Source organism: Zalophus californianus, chromosome 1 (genome assembly GCF_009762305.2).
Source record: "Zalophus californianus isolate mZalCal1 chromosome 1, mZalCal1.pri.v2, whole genome shotgun sequence".
NCBI lineage: Eukaryota > Metazoa > Chordata > Mammalia > Carnivora > Otariidae > Zalophus > Zalophus californianus.
In genome coordinates this window covers 164,146,502-164,172,529 of record NC_045595.1, presented here as the reverse complement: position 1 = coordinate 164,172,529, position 26,028 = coordinate 164,146,502, and the positions used below count along the sequence as shown (strand labels likewise).

Sequence of the window (26,028 nt, the reverse complement as noted above, 5' to 3'; positions counted from 1 at the left end):
TTAGATATAAATGCAGTTTCACTGAGTGAATTAAGCAAATCAGATAATCTTTCCTTAAAGGAGAAAATATTGATACATGCCTAGACACATTAAAGATAGGATTTGTGAAACACTAAATGTTTTTTAAAAATGAGTTTTTTTTGCGTTTGTCTCAAATATTTTTAGCATAGAATAATAAATAGTAAATAAATTCACATGCATCAATAAGTTAAATAATATTGCTCTTAGCCTTGGGGCAAATCACTCACTACCTTTCTTTAAGTGATAAATTTACAAGAGAGAGATGATTATAAATGAAATATAAGTTGATGTATTCTAATAAGTAAACTTATCTGAACACAGATAAGTACTTAATTTTTAAAGTAATCAGCAAGTCTAAAGCATCTTACTTAGCCTTTAGTATAGAAAAGGTCAAAGGAAATTTTACACAACTTTCTCTTGGCACATCTCAAAGTATCACCTACATCAGCAGTAATGAAGTAGTCTAAAAAGGTGAGAAAACATTTCAACCACAATGGAACAGAAGCTTCTAGGGAAATTCTATGCCACATTTCTAGACCAGAAAATTTAACATGTACAACCTGCTGCAATTATTTTTGAGTTGCAGTCTTTATGAAAGTAAAAAACAACTTAAATAAGTTTTTTTTTTACCTTCTATCCCTGTGTAGTAACTGCTAAACAGACGCTGTAATATTCTAATGTAATGATAAAATAATATCTTAAAATACCATTTTTATAAAGCTCATGAAATATGTATACTTTAGAAAATACAGATTACTTTTCCAATCTGGTTTTGTAGTTTATGGCAAAATAAACACTTTAGTATCAAACACAGGTGAAATAAATGTAATGAATACTGTTTATCTATATAGTTTTCCCACAGTGAAGGCAGAAGATCAACTCCTATACACAAAACTGCAGCAATCTTTATGATATGGAAGATTTCCTTTTAAAATCAAATTTTTCTATGTCCTTCTCCTCTACTTCTGTTGGAATGAGACCTGATATCAGTAATTCCCAGCCCTGCATCACTTCACAATTCTCCCAGTTCTCTTTAGGATGAACCAAAACTCTAAAAAGAAAATCCTCTGAAAGTTAATTAGCATTTACTTATTTAAAAGTCTCTATCATGGGGTGACCTGGTGGCTCAGTCTGTTAAGCGTCTGACTTCCACCCAGGTCATGATCTCAGGGTCCTGGGATCGAGCCCCACGTTGGGCTCGCTGCTCAGAGGGGAGTCTGGTTCTCACCCTCTCCTTCTGCCCCTCCCCACCCCTTTTGCGTGCTCTCTCTCTCAAATAAATAAATAAAATCTTTAAAAAAAATAAAAGATAAAATTCTCTATCACTTCATCTAGCATATCACCAACAATTTTTAGAAGATACATTATTATAATTTTGGAAACATCTCTTCATGTTGCTAATTGTCCCTCTGCAAGAGAAATTCTTGCTATTGAAAGCCATTATGAGAAGTGGAATTAATTCATTACTACTGAAAACTGGCTCAGTATAGTCCTAATAACAATATTTGAAGTGCTGTTTTCAAATACTGATTGTATTAACTTAAAGAGATATCTCATTTTATATGTAATTAGCACAAATGTAAACCCAAGAACCCCAACAATCAGGTATGTTTAACTTGACCCCATTTTCACCTGAGTATTTACTTGGGAATTCTACTGCTTTAGATGTTAAGAAATAAATAAGAGATGGGGTAGCTGGGTGGCTCAGTCAGTTAAGTGTCAGACTCCTGATTTTGGCTCAGGTCAGAATCTCAGGGTCATGAGATCAAGCCCCGAGTTGGGCTCCGCACTGGGAGTGGAATCTGCTTGGGGTTCCCTCTCTCCCTCTCTCCCTCTCCTCTCTAAAAAAACGAGAGAGAGCAATAATGGAGTTATAATCTGTACTTTCTACCCCTCCCCCATAATGTATTGCTGTGAACATCAAAACAACTTATAAGACTGTCTGTGGTATAACTACTTGATAAATCCTGGAGAACTATGATGGGAAAAGTCTTCTAATAAAGCCACTGAATAGGTGTCCAACATAGCCTAATACGGCTGTCCCTTGTTTATAGGACAGACACTTATTTAGATCCTCATACTTCATTTCCTGGAGGAAGCAACAGTGCCTATCAAAGGCTTTTCCTCTGTATGTAATACTTTCCCCTGAGTGAGTAATACAAGAATCCGAATATTTTTCTTCTGTTAGGGAAAGTGTTGGTAACTTTGATTCAGGATCAACCTTGTGAAGTATCATATCATAATATGAAAGATCAATCAGATTTTGTTGTGAGAGACAGGAGACAGATGAGAACTCATGTTTTTTTCTTTTAAAGAACCACCTCTGTTACTAACAGTTTGTAAAAAAGAATAAAAACAACAACAACAACAAAAAACCCCTGAAGTTTTAAGATTATATTTTAAAGCTGAAATTATAAGACAGGAAAATATCTGATTATATAATTTCAGAGACAAACCATTTTAGGGTGTGGAAATAAGACACATACCTGCTTATCTCATGAGCCTAATGTGAAGTGCAATGCCTACTGCAACTTCAATCAGGGCACAAGGAGGAAAACTCACCAAAATTAAAGGTCAAACTCTTTTCTCAAAAGTTGGTCAATTCTTTTAGGGGTTAATTGAGTTCCCATTGTGCATATGCACATGGTTTAGGATAAAGCCTTTAAAACAAATGAAACGCCAAAAATACAAATCAGTAGTACCAAACTTTAAACAACTAACAGGTGAAATATCCAAAATGCAAAACTTTCATTTAAATATGAAATTGTGTGGTATACTATCGGGGTGGCTTCCTTTCTTTTTTTTCCCCCAATACATGCTCTCCTCCATGCATCAGAAACATAACCAGACTCATAGTAGAAAAGTCAGAAGAGCAAAAGAGAAAAAGTCTAAAAAAGGAAACCCTAATCCCCTAATTCCCACCTTTCTGAATATGCAAAACCACATAACCCCAACACAATATGCTTTCACATACTCCTGAGCTAGGTGGCTACTCCCCATTCCTTTCAAACATCTTCCATGGTACCCTCGCCCTACCCATACCTAACTGCTACTCAACCCTCAAGCATCAGCCCATACATAATTCCCCACCAGACATCTCCCAGGTGGGCTCAGGTGCCCTCCTCTGTGAGTCCTCAGGTCCCTGAGTTTCATCAACTGGATAGAGGACATCCAAAGAACCAAGACAGAACTCTGTTTCCACACAACCAACCACAGTGTTTTAGCAAATAGTAAAAGCTCAGGAAACTCAAATTCTAGCACTTAATTACTGAGAAAATGTATCAAGAATAAGAACCTCACTTATATCTTGAAAGAAAAGTGATATAATTGGGAAAAAGGAGAAAACATCAGCAAACATTCAAAATACTAATTGGGACAACCTATTTTAGATAGGGTGGTTAAAGAAGGCCCATCAAAGGTGATATGTACACTTAGATCTTTGTCCCAACCCCTAAAAATGTGAAGAGTGAGGGGAAGAGCTTTTTAGGAAGGGAAAGGTATTTGAAAAGGCAACAAGGTGGAAAAGATCTTGGTACAATCCAGAAATCGAAATTAGACAAGTAAGGCTAAAGCTTAAATGTTATTCAAGAGGAAAGCAAAAGAGTAAAATGGTAATTTTTAAAATTATTTCAAATTAAGGGAACTATATAAACAAAACTATATGGAGAGAATACTGTAGTATGGGATACTGAGTAATGGATGGAGGTAGAGAGTATAGTTCAGAAAAGCAGGGTGGAGCCAAAAGCTACTCAAAATAGTTTCAGGTTGATACAACTGGAATTAAGTAATCATTTAAAAATTATATAAAAATAATCATGCATAATATATTCTTTAAAACAAAAGATGGCAATTCATTTAGGAAGGTAATAAGTAATGCCTAAATATTGTTCACCTGCTTCCTGAAGAGAGATATATATCAAAGACCCCTGTATCTAATCTATTTGTAATATTGTGTTCATTAACTTAAGAGCTACAACTAAGAAACTACCAATTAACACCTCTGCCGTAAGGATTTTGAAATTTTACTTTATTTTGCATGAAGAAAAAACATACACTGATACATCGGATTGCAATTTCATATTTCTAAGTAAAACTTTTAAATATGCTAATTTGAACCGGTAAAGAACAACAAACAATTAAACATGCGAAGTGGTTTTACTTGTAATTCTCATATTTCTGTGCTATTTAGTTCTATATTAAAACAGATTCTAGATACTGGTTCTAATTAGGAATCAACAGGAAAAAGAGTGATGCATGTGGCCTCAAGGTCCTTTTCATCCTCTCTACAATGTCACATGAAAATAAAATCCTCCGATGATTAAAAGAAGTATCTCTGGACCACACAAGATTAGTAAGCCCAATTTAATTAAATTTCTCTGGCTTAATTAACTACTAAATTTCTCTTCCCATCCCCAGAAAGAAAACAAAAGTGAACAAAACAAAAACACCAACAACAGCTTCTGTCCATATATAGGTTCAAGAACGCCTGCTAAGTTCCAGGACATTCCTTAAATAGCATACAGCTTGAGATTAGCCTATACGCGGCCCTCATGCCAGTCAGATGTGCTTCCTGTGTACCTCCTGTGCATAGGATTTGAAGTAGGCACTGGGGAAAAGTAGTGAAGAAAATTAAGATTATACAGACTACAACAGGATCTGGAGAGAACAGAATACCGTAGAGAAAATAAAGCACAGAATCACACGGAGGGATGGGTCAAGGAAAGCCCCTCTGAGGAACTGACACTGAGGCTACGACCTGAAGGATAAGCAACAGCGAAAAGAGCTCAAAAAGCTTCCAGGCAGGTGGGGCAGCAGATGTGGAGGTCCTGAAAGCCTGAAGAACTGAAAGACGAGGGGCCGAAGCAAAGACCTGAGGGAGACTGTCTTGAGATGAGGCTGGAAGGAAGAGGACCGAGAGACAGAAATGAGACACCACTCATATGAGTACGTAGTGTTTTTTGTCGTGTTACGACTCCAGGTTCTAGCCATCACAGTTTCCACTCATATCAACCATATGGCCTTGGACGAGAACAGATTTGGAGGCTTGCAAATAAAAATGACTCATTTGGCATGACGGTTCTGGACAGCATTCCAGAGTCTGGCTTCAAGCAGAAGAGGGAAAGCACACTAAATACCTTGCTCTGGGTCAAATGGGCTCATTAATTTCCATGACCAGTTAAAACTAAAGAGGAAATTTTAAGCCTTAACATAAAAGTTAACAATTTTTACGTTTTTTTGCAACTCATGTGGCTTTCAAGCAATCAGTAGGATATTTTCGTTCAGCTTGTGATCACCTTCGTTTTCTGAATAAGAAATACTGTTAAGATTCGTTTTCAGTATCCAGAGGTGGTGTTTATCGTAAGTGTCCGATTTTAATTCCGATTTGAAAACAAAAGGAAGACTCACATTCTTAGGTGTTTTCCTTAAAATTCAAATAATTTTATTATTCACAGAAATTTCAAGAATCAAATATGCTCTTTTACACCTAGTGACATCAATAATGAATAATTTTGAGATATGGCTTTTTTATTTTTAATCCTGGAATAGCATAAACTTTAAAATGAAAATGTTGAGCTTATATAATTTCCTCTAAGACAGTTAAACAATCACTAAAGGCTAGTATTCTAAAGGAATTAGAGAACTTGATAATTATGTAAAACCTTTAATTTAAAAAAACCTAGATCTTAAGATTTCCAGGTCCAGAATAAATGGACCCTCTCAAATCATCCATTAAGTAGCCCCTCTCTGTTTGACTACTGATGTTTTGGTTTTGGTTTTTTGTTTGGTTTTTATTGCAAATGATAATTTACTCCTTAAACACTGTATCAATCAAAACTTCCCAGTTGTAGATTAAAATGAGCTGAGTAATTCAAAAACAAATTCTTAAGGACTGGGGTCATTCTGATAATAAAAAAACAGATTACATGGGGAAGATCTAGCCCAAATAAGAATGTCATGACTGTGCACTTCTCTTACCCTATTGACATCATCTGGAGAAACAGTTCTTAAAATTCTGTAATGTACAAGTGGTGTAACAGATTTCCTAATGGTAGTTTTCTAGGGCTTTTTCTCAGAATCTGAGAAACTACTTCTTCTATAATTGTACACAGTAGGTGATATTGTTCCTACAAAACAATGCTAAGTGCTACTTAAACAAACAAAAGAGCTGAAGGAAACACAAATATATTCCTAGCAACTGAAGAGAACCCAGAAGCTTAATAAAACTAAGAAGGGGAGAGGACTACATAATATTGATATCATATCGCATTTATAACAAATTTTAGCACATAATTCACTATGTACGTTGATTACAAACCCAAAATGAAAAAAAGAAACAAAAAGGACTCACTCATGTTAAAAAAAGACAAAAACAAAAAACAAAACACATAATGTCTACAGGACTTTCTCAGAATTGTAATGCTATCTTCTCTAAGTTTATAACATTTAAAGAAAGTGACTTTTCAATTAACTTTATTATTACCAAATTGTGACACACTCTGTTCCTTTAGAAATGCTGTAAATCTTGGAAGGGAAAAGAATCATCTATAGAACTTTTCATCGTAAGTTTTCTTGTTCACCAATTAAACTATGAATACATGTTATCCCCAGAGCTGGTAATTGTACAAACTATGCAACATTTTGCAATTCAAGAACAGTCGGCCTTTTGCTTTATCACTTACTAACCTCCATGAACTATGTATGGCACCAGTCATATTTCAAGGCTCTTTATTTTTATTTTAATGGTGAGAAGCAACTGTTTTTTCAAGATCTTCATATTATTTGTAGAGATGAAAAGAAACACATAATTATACAAAGAATAACCTGAGAAGTCTTCATATGTGAATTTATTTTCCTGTACCATGAATAGTTCTACAACTAACTTCTATCTGAAAAAACAAAACAAAACAAAAAAACACATCAATTTTGAAGCCCTATTTCACAGAAATTCTTTTAGAAAACTGAAGAACTGAATTTTGAATTACGCATAACAACTACTACCTCACAGTGGAGAAAACCTCCAGTAGAGCTGCGGGAAATTAAAAATAATCACCACGAAGAAAAACAAAAATGAGCTTACTAAAAAGGAGAGATATCAGAAGAAATTTTTCAGTCTTTAAACGAAACACACTTGATTCTGAACTCCAACTAGAAGTCTCAAATAGTATTTAAAATTAAGAAGAAAAATAGGTTTGCTCTAAAGAATCCTGGGACCCAGTAAAATTTTTACACTCTTAAAAATATAACCTACTAGATCCAGATGAACTTTCAGCCACATGCAGTAGATTGCTGATCTATTAAAACACATGGTGTACATTCTGTTTCAGCCCAAGCTTCAGTGACCTGTGGTGAATTGGAAACTTCCTAAAATAACATCTAATTAAAATTTTTTACAGTAGTTTGAGATTGTAATACAGCAAATAAAGTCCTGCTCTTACCTTGTTTCCTTGCCATCTGTCTCTCTCTTAAATGTCAAGTACTGAAAATGCTAAATTATTCTAGTTATTTTGATCCCACATAAGTGACAGTTTACAGTAAACGTATACAAGGAAAAATTTAACTTGCTGCTGGAATAATGTCATGTATACAGTAGAGAAAATAAAGAGTAGTTACATAATGAAAAGTTATCAGGGACTCAAGACATTTATGCTGCTCTTTAAATGTAATGGTTACCCTGGGTGATGAAAGGAAAGCACTTGACTTTCTGTGTCTCATCCTAAGGCTTTACTCCCCCCACTTAGAGTCATGTAAAAGATGTACCAGGTGCATCATGTTGCATTACTCCCTGGAGTGCTGTTTCTTTTAGAACATAGTAAAAGGGTCAAGACATCTCTGCCTAGACCACCTTCTCTTTATAAATGGTTCCTGAAATCAGAAGACGCATTCAAATCAATTCCAGGAGCTCCAACTTCTCCTTCAGACAGAGACATCCTCACCCCTGATCAAAACAATCTACTGTGGTTATATGTATCTAAAACCACCTCCCAGGAAATGAGATGTGGATTTAGGAGCATCCCCAGTCTTGACATAATAAATAAAATTAAGTTTTATTATGTAAGAAGAACTATCAAGATAAATTGAAAAGGACAACTCAAGGAGGTTCCCAAACTAGTCTGGGGAAATACCATGAATCCGTCACAAAGGCATTGTGAAACAACAACAACAAAAAGGGCATATATCTTAAGAATTGGGTTTTGTTACCAAAAGAGAAAAACTATTTGGCACATATTTTTAGGGCAAGTTTCAGGACTAAAATATGGAAGAAATGGATGGATTATAGCCAATCAAAATGGTAAAGTTAAGATTACTGACATCCCACACTAGATAACTTATAAAAACACACAAAACCACCCCCACCTTGGTACAGTGAGTCAAAACAAACTGCTGACAAATCCTAACAGCTATGTGAGGGGGCGCAACGATAATACATAGTGAGAACACACATGTCTCTGTTTTCCTTTAAAGTCTGCTTCTGAGTCTGCATGGTTGATGTAAGAGAACAGCAATTCCTTTCTTTAAAAGCCCTAGTCTACAAATTCAAAATGTCTCAGATGTCCCTCAGAGCTAGTACGCTCATGGAAAACAAAACCAAAAAAAAAGCAGCTTATATGGCAGGAATACCAGATCCAACCATCTAAACTTGCCTTTTAAAAGGAAAGAAAAAGAGGAGCACCTGGGTGGCTCAGTCAGTTGAGCGTCTGACTCTTGGTTTTGGCTCAGGTCATGATCTCATGGGTCGTGAGATTGAGCCCCCCATCCGGCTCCGTGCTCAGCTTGGAGTCTGCTTTAGACTCTCCCTCTCCAGGGCACCTGGGTGGCTCAGTCAGTTGAGCGTCTGCCTTCGGCTCAGGTCATGATCCCAGGGTCTTGGGATCGAGCCCCGCATCAGGCTCCTTGCTCAGCAGAGAGCCTGCTTCTCCCTCTCCCACTCCCTCTGCTTGTGTTCCCTCTCTCGCTGTGTCTCTCTCTGTCAAATAAACAAACAAAATCTTAAAAAAAAAAAAGACTTTCCCTCTCCCTCTGTCCCTCCCCACTGCCTGTTCTTTCTCTCTCAGATTAACAAATAAATCTTTTTCAAAAGGTAAAATAAAAGGAAACAAAAAGAGATGGCACTTAAATACAGAAATACAGAAAAATTTTAGCTAAAATCTGAAAACTAATTTTCAAGTTTGAAAATCCTTGTACATATCAGAGAATTCCATGCATAGGAACACAAGATGATTGCCAGAATAAGACTTCTTAACCTGGTGCACATGTACTTAGGCACTCTCTGAAGAGTCGTGAAAGGATGTAACCACTGTCTGCTGCACAGCAAGCGATGAAGAGGATGAGGTACTCCTGGCAAAATACATGACAAACGAAACTGGACTATTCATGTCGAAAGCACAGATTTTGGGAGGATTCCCCAGTTGCTGAAAAGTCCTGTGTGTTCAGAGTCATATACACAGCATAGCATAGAAACAAAAACAGTCTTTGAAGAAATGTGAAAATCAGAATAAGAGGAAGTGAAAACACTCATAAGAGCTCAGATGGAGAACTAGTAATAGGAAAGCCATGAAATATGCTTGCCTTGAGCAGTTCATGGGACCAGGCAGAATGGTGAAGCTGTGGGTTTTAAGGGCTTTATTTTATAGGTGCTAAGAGTAGCTACAAGATCACTCCACTAAAGAAATGCTTCCCAATCTTAGTAATGTTACCAACTTTCTCCAAAAATGTCACTGCATTAAAGACATTTTGTGTACACATAGAATTAAAAAGTTGTTTCAAAATATAAACAATCTACAATAAATAATAATGGTGTGACTATGCTTACGGACAGGTTTTTCTTCTAAAATCAATGGCACTCACTGCTAAATCTGAAGTTGATATTCAGAGCTCGTCTACAAATTCTAAAAGCCAAGCCTCCAGACACTTCACCGGACACTTTACAGTGTAATGTTTTCACTCTCCCCTGTTTCTGGGACCTCGTTGCTCTTAATCAAGGAATAAAGCAGGATTTTCAAATAATCTTACAGTAATTCTAAAGCAATAATATATTTTATGAGAGGGCACCTGGGTGGCTCAGACAGTTGAGTCTCTGACTCTTGATTTTGGCTCAGGTCATGATCTCAAGGTCCTGGGATCGAGCCCCACATCAGGCTCTGCACTCAGCGGGGGAGGAGTATGCTTGAGATTTTCTCTCTCTGTCTCCCTTTCCCTCTGCCCCTCCCCCCACTCACACTCTCTCGCTCTCGCTCTCTAAATTAAATAAATCTTTTAAAAAATAATATATATATATGCATTTTATGAATGTTTGCCAACGATGCAATACTGGACACTGTTAAAGATTACACAGAAGAAGAAATTAGTTTTGCCTTATAGATAATGAAATATTCAAAATAATCTGTCTTTTTCACAAAATATAGTAATATTTGACAATATATATTTAAGTGCTACATGAAAGGCCTTGATAAATGCTACAGTCCATGGGAGAAGAGACATTTTGGCAAGAGTAATCAGAAAAAGCTGATGAGGGTGGGGACCAAGTGGGGGCTTTAGCTATATTAATACTAAGAAAGGATCTGCACAAAAGGGGGATGAGGGGGAAAATGGTTGGATACAAAGTTGGCATGCCAAGGTAAATTCTTAGGGTAGTGAACTGGCCAATCCGAAAAGAATGTAAAAAGATAATTTCAATTCTTCTTTTCCAACAAAATTCCTTCAAAGTCCTTACCAAATTTATCTTTCCTGGGGATCCTTGAAAATGACATACAACTGGGAGTGGAGCCCTGCAGTGGTAATAAAGGAAGTGTAGTCAAGTGCAAAGACCTCTGTCAGACCCAGGATCCTCGTCTCCCTGTGCCCTCTCAGTAGTCCCTGGTAACCGCACATGGAAAGTAAGATGGTTTCACTCAGGGAGACTCTTGACAACAAGCACGACATCGGAACAGCTAAGGTACTCTTAAAAATGTGGATACTCAGATGCCAGCTGGTAAGAACAGGGTACCATACAAATTCAAGGACATGCACTTTATCATTAGAAGATTAGAATGCATCACCTGGTCCGTCGACTCTATAGGGAAACCACTAAATAGATGACTGCCAAAAACATGGGTGACATATCTTGTGTTTTAAAAAAAAGAAAAAAAAAACTAAGAAAAGTTTAAATTTTATGCACTTTAAAATTATACACATCGGGGGCATCTGGGTGGTGTAGTCATTAAGCATCTGCCTTCAGCTCAGGTCATGATCCCAGGGTCCTGGGATCGAGCCCCACGTCGGGCTCCCTGCTCAGCAGGGAGCCTGCTTCTCCCTCTCCCTCCTGCTGCTCTGCCTACTTGTGCTCTCTCTCTCTCTCTCTCTCTGTGTCTCTCTCTGTCAAATAAATAAAATAAAAAATAAGATAAATAAAATTATACACATCAGAATACTGATACAAGATAGGAGATGGAGGTCTCTAAGAGCTTTAGCCCTCAGTCATGGACTACCTGCCATTAATATTTTATTGCCCCTAGAAGATCACAATGGCCAGCAGTTCATAAAGCATTCTGGGCAGAGACAGGGGAAAAAAGAAAAAGTGAAGAAAACGTTTCCTTTTAAAAATGCCAAGCTTCGGGCGCCTAGGTGGCTCAGATGGTTAAGTCGTCTGCCTTCAGCTCAGGTCATGATCCCAGGATCCTGGGATCGAGTCCCACATCGGGCTCCCTGCTCCTTGGGAGCCTGATTCTCCCTCTGCCTCTCTCTCTCTCTGTCTCTCTGTCTCTCATGAATAAATAAATAAAATCTTAAAAAAAAAATGCCAAGCTTCTAAGACTGCCATAGGCAATTATGTCAGTCTGCAGGGGTTGGTAAACTTTCTCACTGAAGGCCCAGATAGTAAATTTTTTCAGCTCTGTGGACCACATAGTCTCAGTGGCAGCTACCCACTTCTGCCAACGTAGCCATAGAATGGACAGGTCCACGTGCTCCTGAAATCTTATTTAAAGAAAGAAAAGAGGACTAGATTTGGCCCACAGGCTTTAGTTTACCAAATACTGATAAAGTGGAAAAAAGTAATGTGATAAATTACCAACTTAAACTTCAGTTGCTTTATACAAACATAACTGAGGTGTTTGCAGCATCTGTAAAATGAGCTAACAATTTATTTTTAGAAAAAATAATTAGGTAAAGTTTCCAATTTCTCTAAAGGAAAAAATACTTTGCTCATCTAGAAAAATTAAAAGCATAAAAAGTCACAGGCAGCATTTTTCTCTCTCAAGCAACATTTCTCTTTCTCTTTCTCTCTCTCTTACACACAAACAGACACACACACACGCATGAAAAGGCATGCGAAATGAAGCTTTAAATAAACAGTCCTGAATTTAACTAACAAATACAAGCTGCCTTGTTAAAATAAAAGTTGCATTTACTGACCATTGACATACAGGATTAATACTGGTTTAATGAAGGTGAGAAAACACCTCATTTTTACAAGTATAAAATGTGCTAATTGTTCAAATGAGTTCTCCTGAAACAAAGGTGAAAAGGTTTGCAATGCTGATACCCTTCAGATGCCAACAGCTGCAGGCTCACACATGCCAACCTGGTAATGAGACATCATTTAGACATACAAAAGAAAAGAAAAGAAAAGAAATACATCACATGTAAATATATACAATTCTTGTCAAGTCATGTAACTTCCAATCAAGTTAGCTTCTCCAGATAGCAAAGGGAATTGGAATACTAACTACTCATCTCTGAGGTGTAGTCATTGATGACCAAGACAAATAACATATTTCTTATAAAACATAATTTCAATCTTCCTTACCACTGAAACAAAGTATTTGCTTTCAATTATTTGCGTCTAAGCCCAAGTTTAGAGTAGTCAAAGTTTAAAGGAGGTACTACTCAATGAAAAAAGAAAAAATTGTTTTCTCTTTTATAGGATAATGAGTTTGAGATGAAACTGTCTCAGTAAATTTGTTCCTTGTCTTATTTTTAAATACTGTTTTCCTATAAAGCCAATAAGAGTAGAAAAAGTTTACTCTAAAAAGTTTTCACTATTGTCCTGGATGTCACAATTATTTCATATATATGAGATTCTTAAAATATTTGATATTTCATAATACACAACTTATTACATATGGCAGAACCCAAGATTTTGGTCTTATACTAACAATCTGAAATATTACCATAATATCTTATTCTTAAGTGAGATTCAAATTTCATAACTTAAGACACAATTATGGTTTCGAGGAAAAAAATGAACATAGATATTTTGGGATAAAACTCTCCATAGGTCTCTCACATGTCTGCATGTATTTTGATCACAGATGCTGACACCTTTGTTTGGGACTATCCTTTCAGAAACACTTATAAAGCAAACAGCCTTGGATGATAGGCAACAGTGTCTCCTTCTGGAACGAAAACAAGATTTACTATCCAGTGTCTCCTTCCAGTACAAAGATTAGGCCAGTTTACCCCCCATTATAAAAGATGCAGGTTCCTTAAGCTCAGGGCTCTTTCCTAGTGCCATCCACTGAATGGGCAAGTGTCATCTGTCCTTTATTTCCCCCTGTCGGAGATGGGAGTCAGGGACCTGCACAAATGCTGATATTCTGCCTAATGCTATTACTATGACTAACAAACAGTCATTTTTCTCCAACCATTCTTACGTCTTCTGTCAGCATTTATGAGGTGTGGCTGATTACCTTCAAAATTAGTTTTTGACAACATAGTTTTAAAGAAATGAGTCCTAAAGTCAAGTTACACCATAAAATATGTCTAAATTAATTGCATCCATTGATGTTGGGTTATCTATTGGGGCAGATATTATAGAATGACTAAATACCTTTTCCCAATCCTTTTCTCCCTTGCCTTTCACTAAAATGAAAGAATGCTGAAATTTAAAATTATCAATAGACCAGGCACCTTTGTAGCAAGGGGAGACTTGGTGGCCTAAAAAGGCCCCAGAGAAATCTGCCTGAAGGAGCAAGTCACGTAGAAAACTTCCACGCAGCTTTTTGATCTATGATAAAAAGAGGACAGACATTTCTGGTGCTGCCCTGCCCTTCTTTCCTGTCTAGTAGCCTTAACGAAGATAAAACCACAGCAGAAATTTTACAACCATGAAGTGACTAGAATGAGGACAAACCCAACTAAGGGAGGAGATTACAAAGCCAGAAAGCTTGAGTCTCTGGCAGCACTGTTGAGAAATATATATCCCTATACTCCTAAACTACTGTTGCTTAGGCATTGTTACTTTTAGCCAAACACATTCTTAATTCATGCAACTTACATACTTGGTTATGTTGATAAAACATTTTCAAAATTTTACTGTCCAAAAATGAGATTAATACTTTAAGCCAAGAGTTGGCAAACTATAGCCCACAGCCAATTTAGTCTACCACGTGCTTTTGTAAATAAAGTTTTATTAGAACACATCCATGCCAATTCATTTACATATGGTCTATGTCTGCTTTCCTACTATAAAGGCACAGCTGAGTAGTTGCCAGAGACCACGTAGCAAAATCTAAAATACTTACTATCTAGCTCTATACAGTTTGCTGACCCTGGTCTAAACTATTCAATATGCCACTTGTGGAAACAATTATTTACTCTTGTTTAAACTAAGATCCTTGAATTTATTCCCTAAAGTCTTAATTTGAAATCCATACTTACAATACTCTTTATCTTAATATTAAAGGTACAAAGTGGATGTGAAGTGTAGCCTTCTCTATGCCAACGTGGAGCATTACCTCGCACCTCTTTTTTTTTTTTTAATTTGCAATACAGAAAACTTTGTAAGCAGATTTAACAACGATGATGTAAGTCATAATCAACTATTTTAATTAATCCTCCAGAGTTTTTATCACAAAATAAAAGAGTAAAACAGGGAATCTTAATCAAGTGATAATCAGGGCTATTAATATTATAACCTTTAATTAAATATACAAATTTGTAGTATTAATAATTTCTAAAGAGAGACATAACATTGAAATCAGTAAGAACGTTTGTTGTAACAAGGTATTTATAAATATATTTATGTCGATATATATAAAAATATTGATGAAAGAGTAAGTCAGACCATGTTTTTAATATATGTATAAAAATTAATCAAGAAAGTAATTCACCATTTTTTTTTTCCAGGCCCCCGGCTTGGGGCGCCTCCGTTCCCCATGGCGGGACACCTGTCTTCCGACTTGGCCTTCTCACCCCCGCCGGGCGGTGGAGGCAATGGGCCGGGAGGGCCGGAGCCCGGCTGGGTTGACCCTCGGACCTGGCTGAGCTTCCCAGGCCCTCCCGGCGGGTCGGGAATCGGGCCGGGGGTTGGGCCGGGCGCGGAGGTGTGGGGGATTCCCCCGTGCCCCCCGCCCTACGACTTCTGCGGAGGGATGGCCTACTGTGGACCTCAGGTTGGAGTGGGGCTGGTGCCCCAAGGCGGCCTGGAGACCTCTCAGCCGGAGGGCGAGCGAGGAGCCGGGGTGGAGAGCAACTCCGAGGGGGCCTCCCCTGAGCCCTGCGCTGCCCCACCTGCGGCTGTGAAGCCGGACAAGGAGAAGCTGGAGCAAAACCCCGAGGAGTCCCAAGACATCAAAGCTCTGCAGAAAGACCTGGAACAATTTGCCAAGCTCCTTAAGCAGAAGAGGATCACCCTGGGATATACCCAGGCCGATGTGGGGCTCACCCTGGGGGTTCTCTTTGGGAAGGTGTTCAGCCAAACGACCATCTGCCGTTTGAGGCTCTGCAGCTCAGTTTCAAGAACATGTGTAAGCTGCAGCCCCTGCTGCAGAAGTGGGTGGAGGAAGCCGACAACAACGAAAATCTACAGGAGATATGCAAAGCAGAGACCCTCGTGCAGGCCCGAAAGAGAAAGCGAACGAGTATCGAGAACCGTGTGAGGGGCAACCTGGAGAACATGTTCCTGCAGTGCCCGAAGCCCACCCTGCAGCAGATCAGCCACATTGCCCAGCAGCTCGGCCTTGAGAAGGACGTGGTCCGAGTGTGGTTCTGCAATCGTCGGCAGAAGGGCAAACGATCAAGCAGTGACTATTCACAACGAGAGGATTTTGAGGCTGCTGGGGCCCCTTTCTCAGGGGCACCAGTGTCCTTTCCTCTGGCACCAGGGCCCCATTTTGGTACCCCAGGCTATGGGGGCCCTCACTTCACCACGCTGTACTCCTCAGTCCCTTTCCCTGAGGGTGAAGGCTTTCCCTCTGTGTCTGTCACCACTCTGGGCTCTCCCATGCATTCAAACTGAGATGCCGGCCCTTCCCAGGAGTGGGGGCCCGAGGAAGGGGGAGAGCGAGGGAAAGAGAACCTGGGGTTTGTACCAGGGCTTTGGGATTAAGTTCTTCATTCACTAGGAAAGGATTTGGGAACACAAAGGGTGTGGGGGCAGGGAGTTTGGGGGGACTGATTGGAGGGAAGGTGAAGTTCAAGGATGCTCTTGTTTTTAATCCCCACATCACTTTCTTAAATAAAGAAGCCTGGGACACAGTAAAAAAAAAAAAAAAAAAAGAAAGTAATTCACCATGCTTTTTATTATAAATATGAAAAAAACTACAAAACCTATTTGACCTATAGGTCTTTCAAAAAAATGTTTTAAGTAATTTTGTTTGTCATTACCTTCAATAGAGAAAAGTCTTCCATACTTCTCATGACATATACTCTAATGAGTTTCCATTTTCTTCTCCTGAGTATAAATTTTATACCACCATTTATTTGGTCACTGTTAAGGGTTGAATTGTGTCCCTTAAAAAGATACATTGAAATCTTGGGGCAGCTGGGTGGCTCAGTTGGTTGAGCACGTGACTCCTGATTTCAGCTCAGGTCATGAACTCAGGGTCTTGAGATCAAGTCCCATGTTGGGCTCGCGCTGGGTGCAGTCTGCTTGAGATTCTCTTTCCCCCTCCCTCTGCCCCTATATGCCCTGCTCCCCACCCCCTGCTCTCTATTTCTCTCTCTAAAAAAAAAAACAAATAAAAATACATTGAAATCTTAACCTCAACCGTACCTTAAATGTGGCCTTATCTGGAAACAGAATCTTTGTAGATGTAATAAAGTTAAGATGGAGTCATTATGCTGGGCCCTATCCAGTCTGATGGGCACCCTTGTTAAGAAGAGGGAAATGCGGACACAGGCAGAGGGATAAGAATACCCTGTGATGACTAAGGCAGAGATTAAAGTCGTGTTGCTAGAAGGCAAGGAAAACCTGGAGTTACTGAAACTAAAAGGGTCCTGGAAGCATCCGCCCTAGAGCTGAAAGGAGCACAGCCCTACTGACACCTTGATTTCAGATTTCTGGGCTCAATTTCTGTGAGAGAATCAACTTAAACAACATAGACTTTTGTTCTAGCCACTCAGCTTATCACATTTTCTGATGGCAACCCTAGGAAACTAATACACTTCCGTATGTTTGATTACCTAGGATTACAAGATCAGATGATCAGATGTTCAAAGTAATATAGTTCAATAATAAGTCTAAATTATATTTTCTTCAATGGTCCTACGAAGCCAAGCAGCCTCAATCTCTATTATCTGAATCCATAAATGAATACTTTTTGTAATTCCCTCATGTATCCTGCTATAATCAGCACATCTATAAACAATTGATGTATAAATGCAAAATCAAATAAGAACTCATGTTCTAAGAGCTTAAAGAAACAAAAGATTAATATTAAAAATGGATTTAGAAAACTGAATATTTCTGAAGCGCTTTATTTCAAAATAGTCAACATGAGTACTATTTTATGACCTCCCCAATTAGTGCTGGACGCTAATCTGTTTGGATTCCTGGAAACTCCACTTTGTTAAATCACTAGGGGAAAAAAAAAAAAACAGTGCTTCTTGGGCTAGATTTTCAAGCATTCCTCAGGCTACATGATTATTACTGCAGCTTGTCTGTTTTATAAACAGACTTCAATTTAGTTTTTTAAGAAAGTGCCAAAGGAGCTGTCTTTAACTAAATAACAAATCTGCTGCTTGAAAGACATCATTCATCAACCTTCTTTGTTGGGAGTATTGTTATTATGAAACTAAAAACAGGCATTCTTTCTTGAGTGCTTCTGGATTTTAATTATCAAATTTGAATGTCACCAGATATTTACTGAAAGGAAATAATCAATTTTAATAAGCTGCCTTAAGACTGAAAAACATAAAAGGTATTCAACCACAAAGCCAAGTTCACTTGAGTCTTGTGAGCTGGCTTACTGTTTTATAACACAATGCTTATTGCTCTCAGGAATTTGTAAACATTTAATAAACCTAAACTGGAAGGAGAAAAAATTCTCCAATTATAAAATCAAAATATCATATGTGTACAATATATAATTTGACTTGAAAGGAATTTAAATAAATTGCAATAAAATTTTTGAAAGCTAATAAATCAGGAGTTATTTAGAGGCTGCTTGATATTAACATAGGGCTGGGAAAAAATAAATAAATAAAATGAATTAAATGTAAACATTTTAAAAAATAAAATTAAAAAAACAATGAATTTAGTTTTTTGGGTTTTTCTTAAGATTTTATTTATTTATTTGACAGAGAGAGAGAGAGAGAGAGCAAGAGAGGGAACACAAGCAGGGGAGAGGGAGGAAGCAGACTCCCCGCCGAGCAGGGAGCCCGTGGGGCTTGATCCCAGGACCCTGGGATCATGACCTGAGCCGAAGGCAGATGCCTAACGACTGAGCCACCCAGGCGCCCCTGAATTTAGTTTTAAATTATATCTTAATAACTTCTTTGGATTTTAAAAATGTACTCTAAAGAAATTGTTGGCAAAACCCCCTTCCCTTTTCACTTACATGACAATCAATAAGAAAATTACTTTGTATCTACTTAGCAAAAGCGGCATAGATGTAGTTACTCACAAAGTCCTTACCAAAGATTCTTCAAGCTCTCACCTGCCCACTCTAACAGACTCCCTTTGTTTAACTTTGAAAACATTTGTCTAAGTAACTTTCTTGTGGTCTCTCCTTTCACAGTGTGTTAAGAAATAAGCCCCTTCATTTCCAAACTTTAGAAAAGTATATTCACATCTCTCAGATGCTTAAGAAATATGAATGAAAGCATTCTTATCAAGACTGAATAAACCTTCTATTCATTTATGATAAGTCAATCTCAGGAAGATGTTCAAGTTTTCTAAAGAAAATTCCATTTCCTACCTGGCAGACACTGCTACTCGAAAGTGTTGACTACTATTTGTCCTCTCAGTCTAAGTTACTTATTACTTTAAAATATCAAAAATTAATCTTTTGTTCCTCTAGCCTTCCGTCGAAAAGAAAAAAGTGCTTAGAATGCAAATGTTGAAAAAAATTAAATGGCAATTGAATGTTTATACTACAGTACTTGTGCTCAAAAAAAAAAAATCAGTAACCTATTTTATTTAGAAATCATATTTTTCTACCTGCAACTTGTCCCTTGTCCTCATGAAATGCAAAAGCACTACAATTTCCAACATTAATAAATAAAAAGAAAGGAGAGAAACAGAAAGACTAGGTTAATTTTTTTAATGTCAGGTTATATCTTAAGAGTATAAACCATTCCCTCTCATGCATCATTCAATAGATACTTCATAAGATATATAAAATACATTCAATACTGTACAAATTATTTATAAAAGAAAGATATAACTTCCCTAAGACTGATTCTCCTGAAAATGATTATTGTAATAACAAAAACAGTATTTTTACTAGAAACTACTACTGGATTTGAAAAATTATTTAATAGACTGATACAACAACAGTAGCCTTTACTTTGAAACAAACTGCATCTTTGTTTTATGGTGTTGAAATGTCTGAACCAAAAAATATTGTGGCCATCCAGAAAATAATTTAAAGGCTGAAAAAACATAGATTGGAGTCAGGAAACCAACCAAGGCTACATTGAACACTTGGAGCAGAAATGGCAGCAGACCTATTCAAAAGCAGTCTTTTCCTCATTTCCTTCTTGCAATGTACAGAGCTGCCTAAGAAAAAATGTAGAACTTAATGTGGCATTTTAAACAAGGCCATTAACCTGTGAATTCTAGGAATAATGAAAACTATTATGTAAAGCCCAAACTGTGCATAGAGGTGAATCTCTTTACACGGTTAAACAGAGAACCCAGAAGGAATTTCATGACTACGTCCATGACTGATGCCGATGATCAACTGAATTTGCATTTATACAAGTTTAAACATCTAAATTGATACATTATTATTTGGCCAAAGCCATGTTGGCATATAGGGGTCTGAAGAAAGCTAAGTAGGTTTGTTTGCAGCTTTGTGTTTTTGTTGTTCCTGTTATTGTTGTTGCTGATATTTTCTGATTCAACTTTTAACTTAACCATGTATCCTTAAAATATCAGTTCCAAAATGTTCTTGGTACACTATCTCATAAATTAAAGCACAGGTATAAACAGCAAGCATAGTGATTTGTAGTCCTTAAGAGGGAAAAGCACTTTATTAATATAGCAGGTAATACATTTTTCTTTGTTCAATCAAGAGAGAAAGATTTTTGCCTGATACTCCTGAAGGATTTTAAACAAAGACTAGCATCTTCCAGGACTAATTTTTCTATGTTGAAATACTTTTTAAAAAAATTCTTACTTGGAATGCATATTATTATACAAGCTATGCACACTGATATTCTACAATACATGTGCATAAGGAAGGGTCCAGCAGCTGTGAAATGACATCAATAAGACAACAGCATCTATGTATTACTCTCTGGCACGAATTTTTTAAAGGCCTTTATTTTCTTCACTGATAGGTCATCAAGCGCAGAGCTATTTTTCCACCTCAGTTGACTTTTGGTTTTGTTTCAGTGGTTGTAAACCAGAGTGTGGGAGGGGAAAATGGGTTGTTGCACTCTGGTTCACTGAAGCAGCTCTGAAATATGGAAAATCTGAGTATCCTTAGGCCATCCCCTCTGGGTGTTCTAAAACAGTGTCCAAAACCTGGCCTTGCCGAGCAGGTGATTAATACATAACTTCTTATATGAAAGAGTAAATATCACTATTGAAATGGGCAACTGATGAAACTACCAGTCAAATCTCTGAAGAAAGGCCCCTCCTGTCAATTCTACATGTTAGCTATAACTACCTTCACACTCATTTTGACTTTTGCCACTAAAAGTTTAAGCCAGATGATAAAAAGTTTCACCTCTCCTCTGTGCTTCATTGAAACTACAAATTCTCCCTTCTCTACATGATCCCCAGCCTCCACCCCACACATACACACGAAAACTTTCTGCGTGCCAGAAATTACTGAATTACTTTCCCAAAAATAGCAGCTCAGAATGGTTTAGACATTCAGCTGGAGACACACTAACTCAGTGTGAAGCTCAATTGTTTGTAGGAGGGAGAAAAGAAAAAAAAAAAAAAAAAAAACTTGGGAGAAGTGATACCAAAGAAGAGGTTCACTGTAAAAGTCCAGCAAGGCATGAAGCATGCTTCTCACCAGAAATCATCATGCCACCCATTCTCAAGGAGGCTTTCACGATGCCTGTAATATCTATTTCACTAGCAAATAAATTCATCTATATTTCTACCTCTCACCTATACACACAAAAAAATACATTGCATGCCATTTGCTATATTTCTTCATTTATTCTTCTATTTATGATATTTGTCAAGTTATGTGAAATTGCTTTAAAAATTCAGGCTACAGGGGCACCTGGGTGGCTCAGTCCTTAAGCGTCTGCCTTCAGCTCAGGTCATGATCCCACGGTCCTGGGATCGAGCCCCGCATCGGGCTCCTTGCTTGGCGAGAAGCCTGCTTCTCCCTCTTCCACTCCCCCTGCTTGTGTTCCCTCTCTCTCTCTCTCTCTCTCTGTCAAAATAAATAAATAAAACCTTAAAAAAAAAAAAGCTTTTAAAAAAAATTCAGGCTACAGGGGCACCTGGGTGGCTCAGTTGGTGAAGCATCTACCTTTAGCTCAGGTCATGATCCCCAGTCTGGGATCCAGCCCAACATCAGGCTCCTTGCTTAACAGGGAGCCTGCTTCTCCTTCTGCCCCCTCCTGCTCATGCTCTCTCTCTCTCTCTCTCTCAAATAAATAAATAAATAATCTTTAAAAAAATTCAGGCTACTCATTTCAACAATCAATTAAAACTGAGCTTATTCAAAGTTGATACCTGAAATTTTCCCATTTGTCCTTACATTTAAAACAAATCCACAAAGAACTTTATTTTTGATACAGCAGAAACATTAAAATAAACTCTTTGATTCATGAACTCATCCAGCACAATTTCCTTCAATAGAGTACATAATCACTCGGGGCAATGCTGATATAATCAGTGGGCTCCAAATCACTATTTCTCCTATTACTGCTCCCTTCAGTTTTTAGCTTCATAATACCAACATCCCTACTGACATTGTTTGCAGAAGCAAAGATTTTTCAGAGAATTTATAATATTCCCAGTAATCAGTTCATCATCCATGTTCCATAAGGCTCATTCTATCAATTAGAATACTTTGTTGCCTACCATAAGAACATTCTAAGAAGTTTCTTTTATTTTCTATAGAGCAAAACGTCCCAGAGTTCCATGTACAACGGCACACTTTAGCCTCAGCTTGCACTTAAAATCCTAAGGAAACTTAGAAGCGAATGTGTAAAAATATATTACCACCAAAAGAAACATAAATCAGAATCTATGTCCTTGCGATGGTATAGCAAGAATGGTCCATTATTATGAATTCTGACTAAACATGCAGCAAATGTAAGTTCTGCATAAAAATGGCTGGTCACAGTACACTATCAGAAAATGAACATGGATGACAGTAAAATTCATTTAGGAATATGCTATACCAGCATAGAAACTAATAAACTTTGTCTTACGGTGGAATTTAGGAGAGTGACAAAATTTACTTGGACACTTAAAACACAGAATTTATAGAGTCCCCTCAACGTGATCAATCAGCATTATGCAACCTATCATCATCTGTGGAAATCTACCACAAGCTATCAACATGTATAGAGATTCCCCCATGATATGCTCCCACATAAAAAGCCAAAAATATCAAAATTTATAAATGAAATAGTAATTACATCTACTGGGTTAGAAAACGTTTCAGGTTACTAAAGAAGTCATAAGAGTGGGGTACAAGTTTACCACATCATATATGACTACGTCCAGTGAAAGCACTGTCTCTGCTCAAATTCCCAGACTGAGAAACTAAATACCTTCTCACTAACCTGATATCCTAAAAAGTGAAATTAAATGGATTTCTTTTCTGGTTCATGAAGAATTTCAGGGCTACTAAATTTGAATAAGAAGTATAAATACAGTTATAAAACAACTTGATTTTATTAGATCACTGGTAGAACTACAAAGTAAAATTATAGTTTCAAACACAAACAGCTGGCCTCCCCATAACCATGGTCATTCTTAAAAGAACTGCAAGAAGAAATAATCACTATGATATTTCTCTACTTTGCTTCTGATACCATGTGGTGATTCACATTCCTCTTGGCAGTCCTGGAGAGTCTTAGAGCTTTAAAACTAAAAGGCAACTGAAATATTCACCACCTTCAAGATGTGTACACTGTGATACAAATATATTAAGTGATGAGCCTAGAGTTATAATTGGGTAGACATTTATGATTATGTTAGAGTTCACCACTAATTTAGAGAACAAATTATATATAAGTAAACATTTATGCCATTTTTCATTTTGGCAGAGGGTTTTTCTACGTTTGATTTTGATGGTTTTACTCACTCTGGGTATTTGTTTGGCTGTTATTTACAGACAAGTTCAGCGTCTACACACCTAGATAACTGAATTTGCTATTACACAACGCTATGCTTTATCAGACTACATGAGGCTAGCTTTTCTGACCTGAAAGAAACATTAGCGGTTTCTTGGAGGTTTTCCTATCCATAAAGAAACTAAAATCCTGAAAGATTAAGTGTCGTAAGCTAAAATCCAACTTGCCTATATTAAGATATTAGATATTTTAACTAATATTTGTTTTCAAATGTGGAAATCTAAATATATTATCACTATCAGTGAATATTCTAGATGTTTGCTGGAGAGGTGGGGGTTGGGAGGGATGGGGTGGCTGGGTGATAGACATTGGGGAGGGTATGTGCTATGGTGAGTGCTGTGAATTGTGTAAGACTGTTGAATCACAGACCTGTACCTCTGAAACAAATAATACATTATATGTTAAAAAAAAGAAGATATCAGGAAGGGAAAAATGAAGGGGGGGAAATCGGAGGGGGAGATGAACCATGAGAGACTATAGACTCTGAGAAACAAACTGAGGGTTCTAGAGAGGAGGGGGGTGGGGGGATGGGTTAGCCTGGTGATGAGTATTAAGGAGGGCACATACTGAATGGAGCACTGGGTGTTATACGTAAACAGTGAATCACGGAACACTACATCAAAAACTAATGATGTAATGTATGGTGATTAAGATAACATAATAAAAAAAATAAAAAAAATAGTAATAAATAAAATATCCCAAAAATGGAAAACTACTCTTCTTCATTTGATTTAAGATAGATCATGAGATATAAGACTGAAATAGCCAAACGACAAACTTTAAAGGGGAGTCTCTAAGTCTGGAATCCTGGCTATAAAGTGAAGATTCAGTTGACGTTCCTTCAGTCTTTGCCACCGCTGTTCAGTTTCTCACTTAACAGTCAGACCTTGAGAATCAAGCATCATCTCCCACCCACATCTATGACCTGCACAATCAAGGCTGCATCTTAAAGACACTCCCTCCACGACCAAATATTGGTGCATGGAGAGCAACAGAATTCTCATTTATCGCTGGTGGGAATGCAAAAATGGGATAGCCAGTTTGGAAAACAGTAGGGAGTTTCTTACAAAGCTAAACACAGGCTTATCATAAGACCCAGCAGTCATGCTCCTAGGTAGTTACTCAAGTGAACTGAAAGCTTATGTGCACATAAGAACATGCATACGAATATTTATAGCAGCTTTATACATAACTTCCAAAACCTGGAAGCAACCACGATACTCTTCAATAGATGACTGGATCAACAAACTGTGGTACATCCATGCAATGGAGTATTATTCAGTGATAAAAAGAAATGAGCTATCAAGCTACAAGACGACAAGGGGGAATCTTAAACACATATTGTTAAGGGAAAGAAGCCAGTCTGAAAAAGTTACATATTATATGATTTCAACTGTATGATACTCTAAAGAAGGAAAAACTATAAAGAGAGTAAAAAGATAAGTGGTTGCCAGGGATTCAGGAGGTGTGGGATGGGGGTGGGAGAGTAGAGGAGCAATGAATAGGCAGAGCACAGGATATTTCTAGGGCAGTGAAATTATTCTATATGATACTGTAATGGTAGATACATGATGTTATATATTTGTTAAAACCCACAGAACTGTGCAACACAAAGAATGAATCCTAATATAAACTCTGAACTTTAGTTAATAATACTATATCAATATTGGTTTATCAATGTATCACACTATGCAAGGCATTAATAACAAGAGGGTAGATGGGAACTCTGTACTTTGGAGTAAGTTTTCTGTAAACTTAAAACTGCTCTAAAAACTAAAGTCTAAAAAAAACCAGGGTCTCGAAGTAGCTATTATCACAAAGAAATTTAAGTAAAACTATAAGGTTTAAGTAATGTGAAAAGCAAATATACAAATGCAATATTTCTTCTGAAACAAAAACATGGTGACATTAATGCTGTGAAGCAAAAAGCCATGGAAATTATGACCTTACCACCGAAAACAATAAAAGCTGACACATTCTTACCTGTCCTGTGACTGCTCTTCATACATCCTCTCCTTGCCTTCTTTAAAGAGTCTTATTGCCCGCTTTGACTTTTTCATCAGACTATCGATGTAGATTTTAAAATATTCATTTTCACTGAGCTGGGCAAGTTTCTGGTTGTCATCATATTTACTCAATATAAGTCGCAAATGCTGATATGTATCAGGTAAAATATCAAGTATATATGGTGGGCTATTTTTCAACTGAAGCTTGGGATTTTGGCACAGTCTGACCTAAAAAAGAGGCAAAAATAAAACTTTTTCATAGGAACCACAATAATGTCTTTCATAGAAAAGTTAA

General features: G+C 37.4%; 1 protein-coding gene and 1 pseudogene across 13 annotated transcripts in view; one reads left to right on the top strand and one right to left on the bottom strand.

Moving 5' to 3' along the window:
- Positions 1-26,028, bottom strand: part of CBLB (Cbl proto-oncogene B) — a 219,826-nt gene that overhangs the window by 179,400 nt on the left and 14,398 nt on the right. For all 13 annotated transcript variants that reach the window (XR_003518269.2, XR_003518270.2, XR_003518271.2 and 10 more), the window contains exon 3: positions 25,711-25,961. Coding sequence is in view for 10 of the 13 variants with exons in the window: in XM_027585393.2 (XP_027441194.1) it covers positions 25,711-25,961 (251 nt within the window). In the remaining 3 variants the exon portion in view is untranslated. The remainder of the gene's footprint in view (positions 1-25,710; positions 25,962-26,028) is intronic.
- On the top strand, positions 15,156-16,419 carry LOC118357147 (annotated as a pseudogene).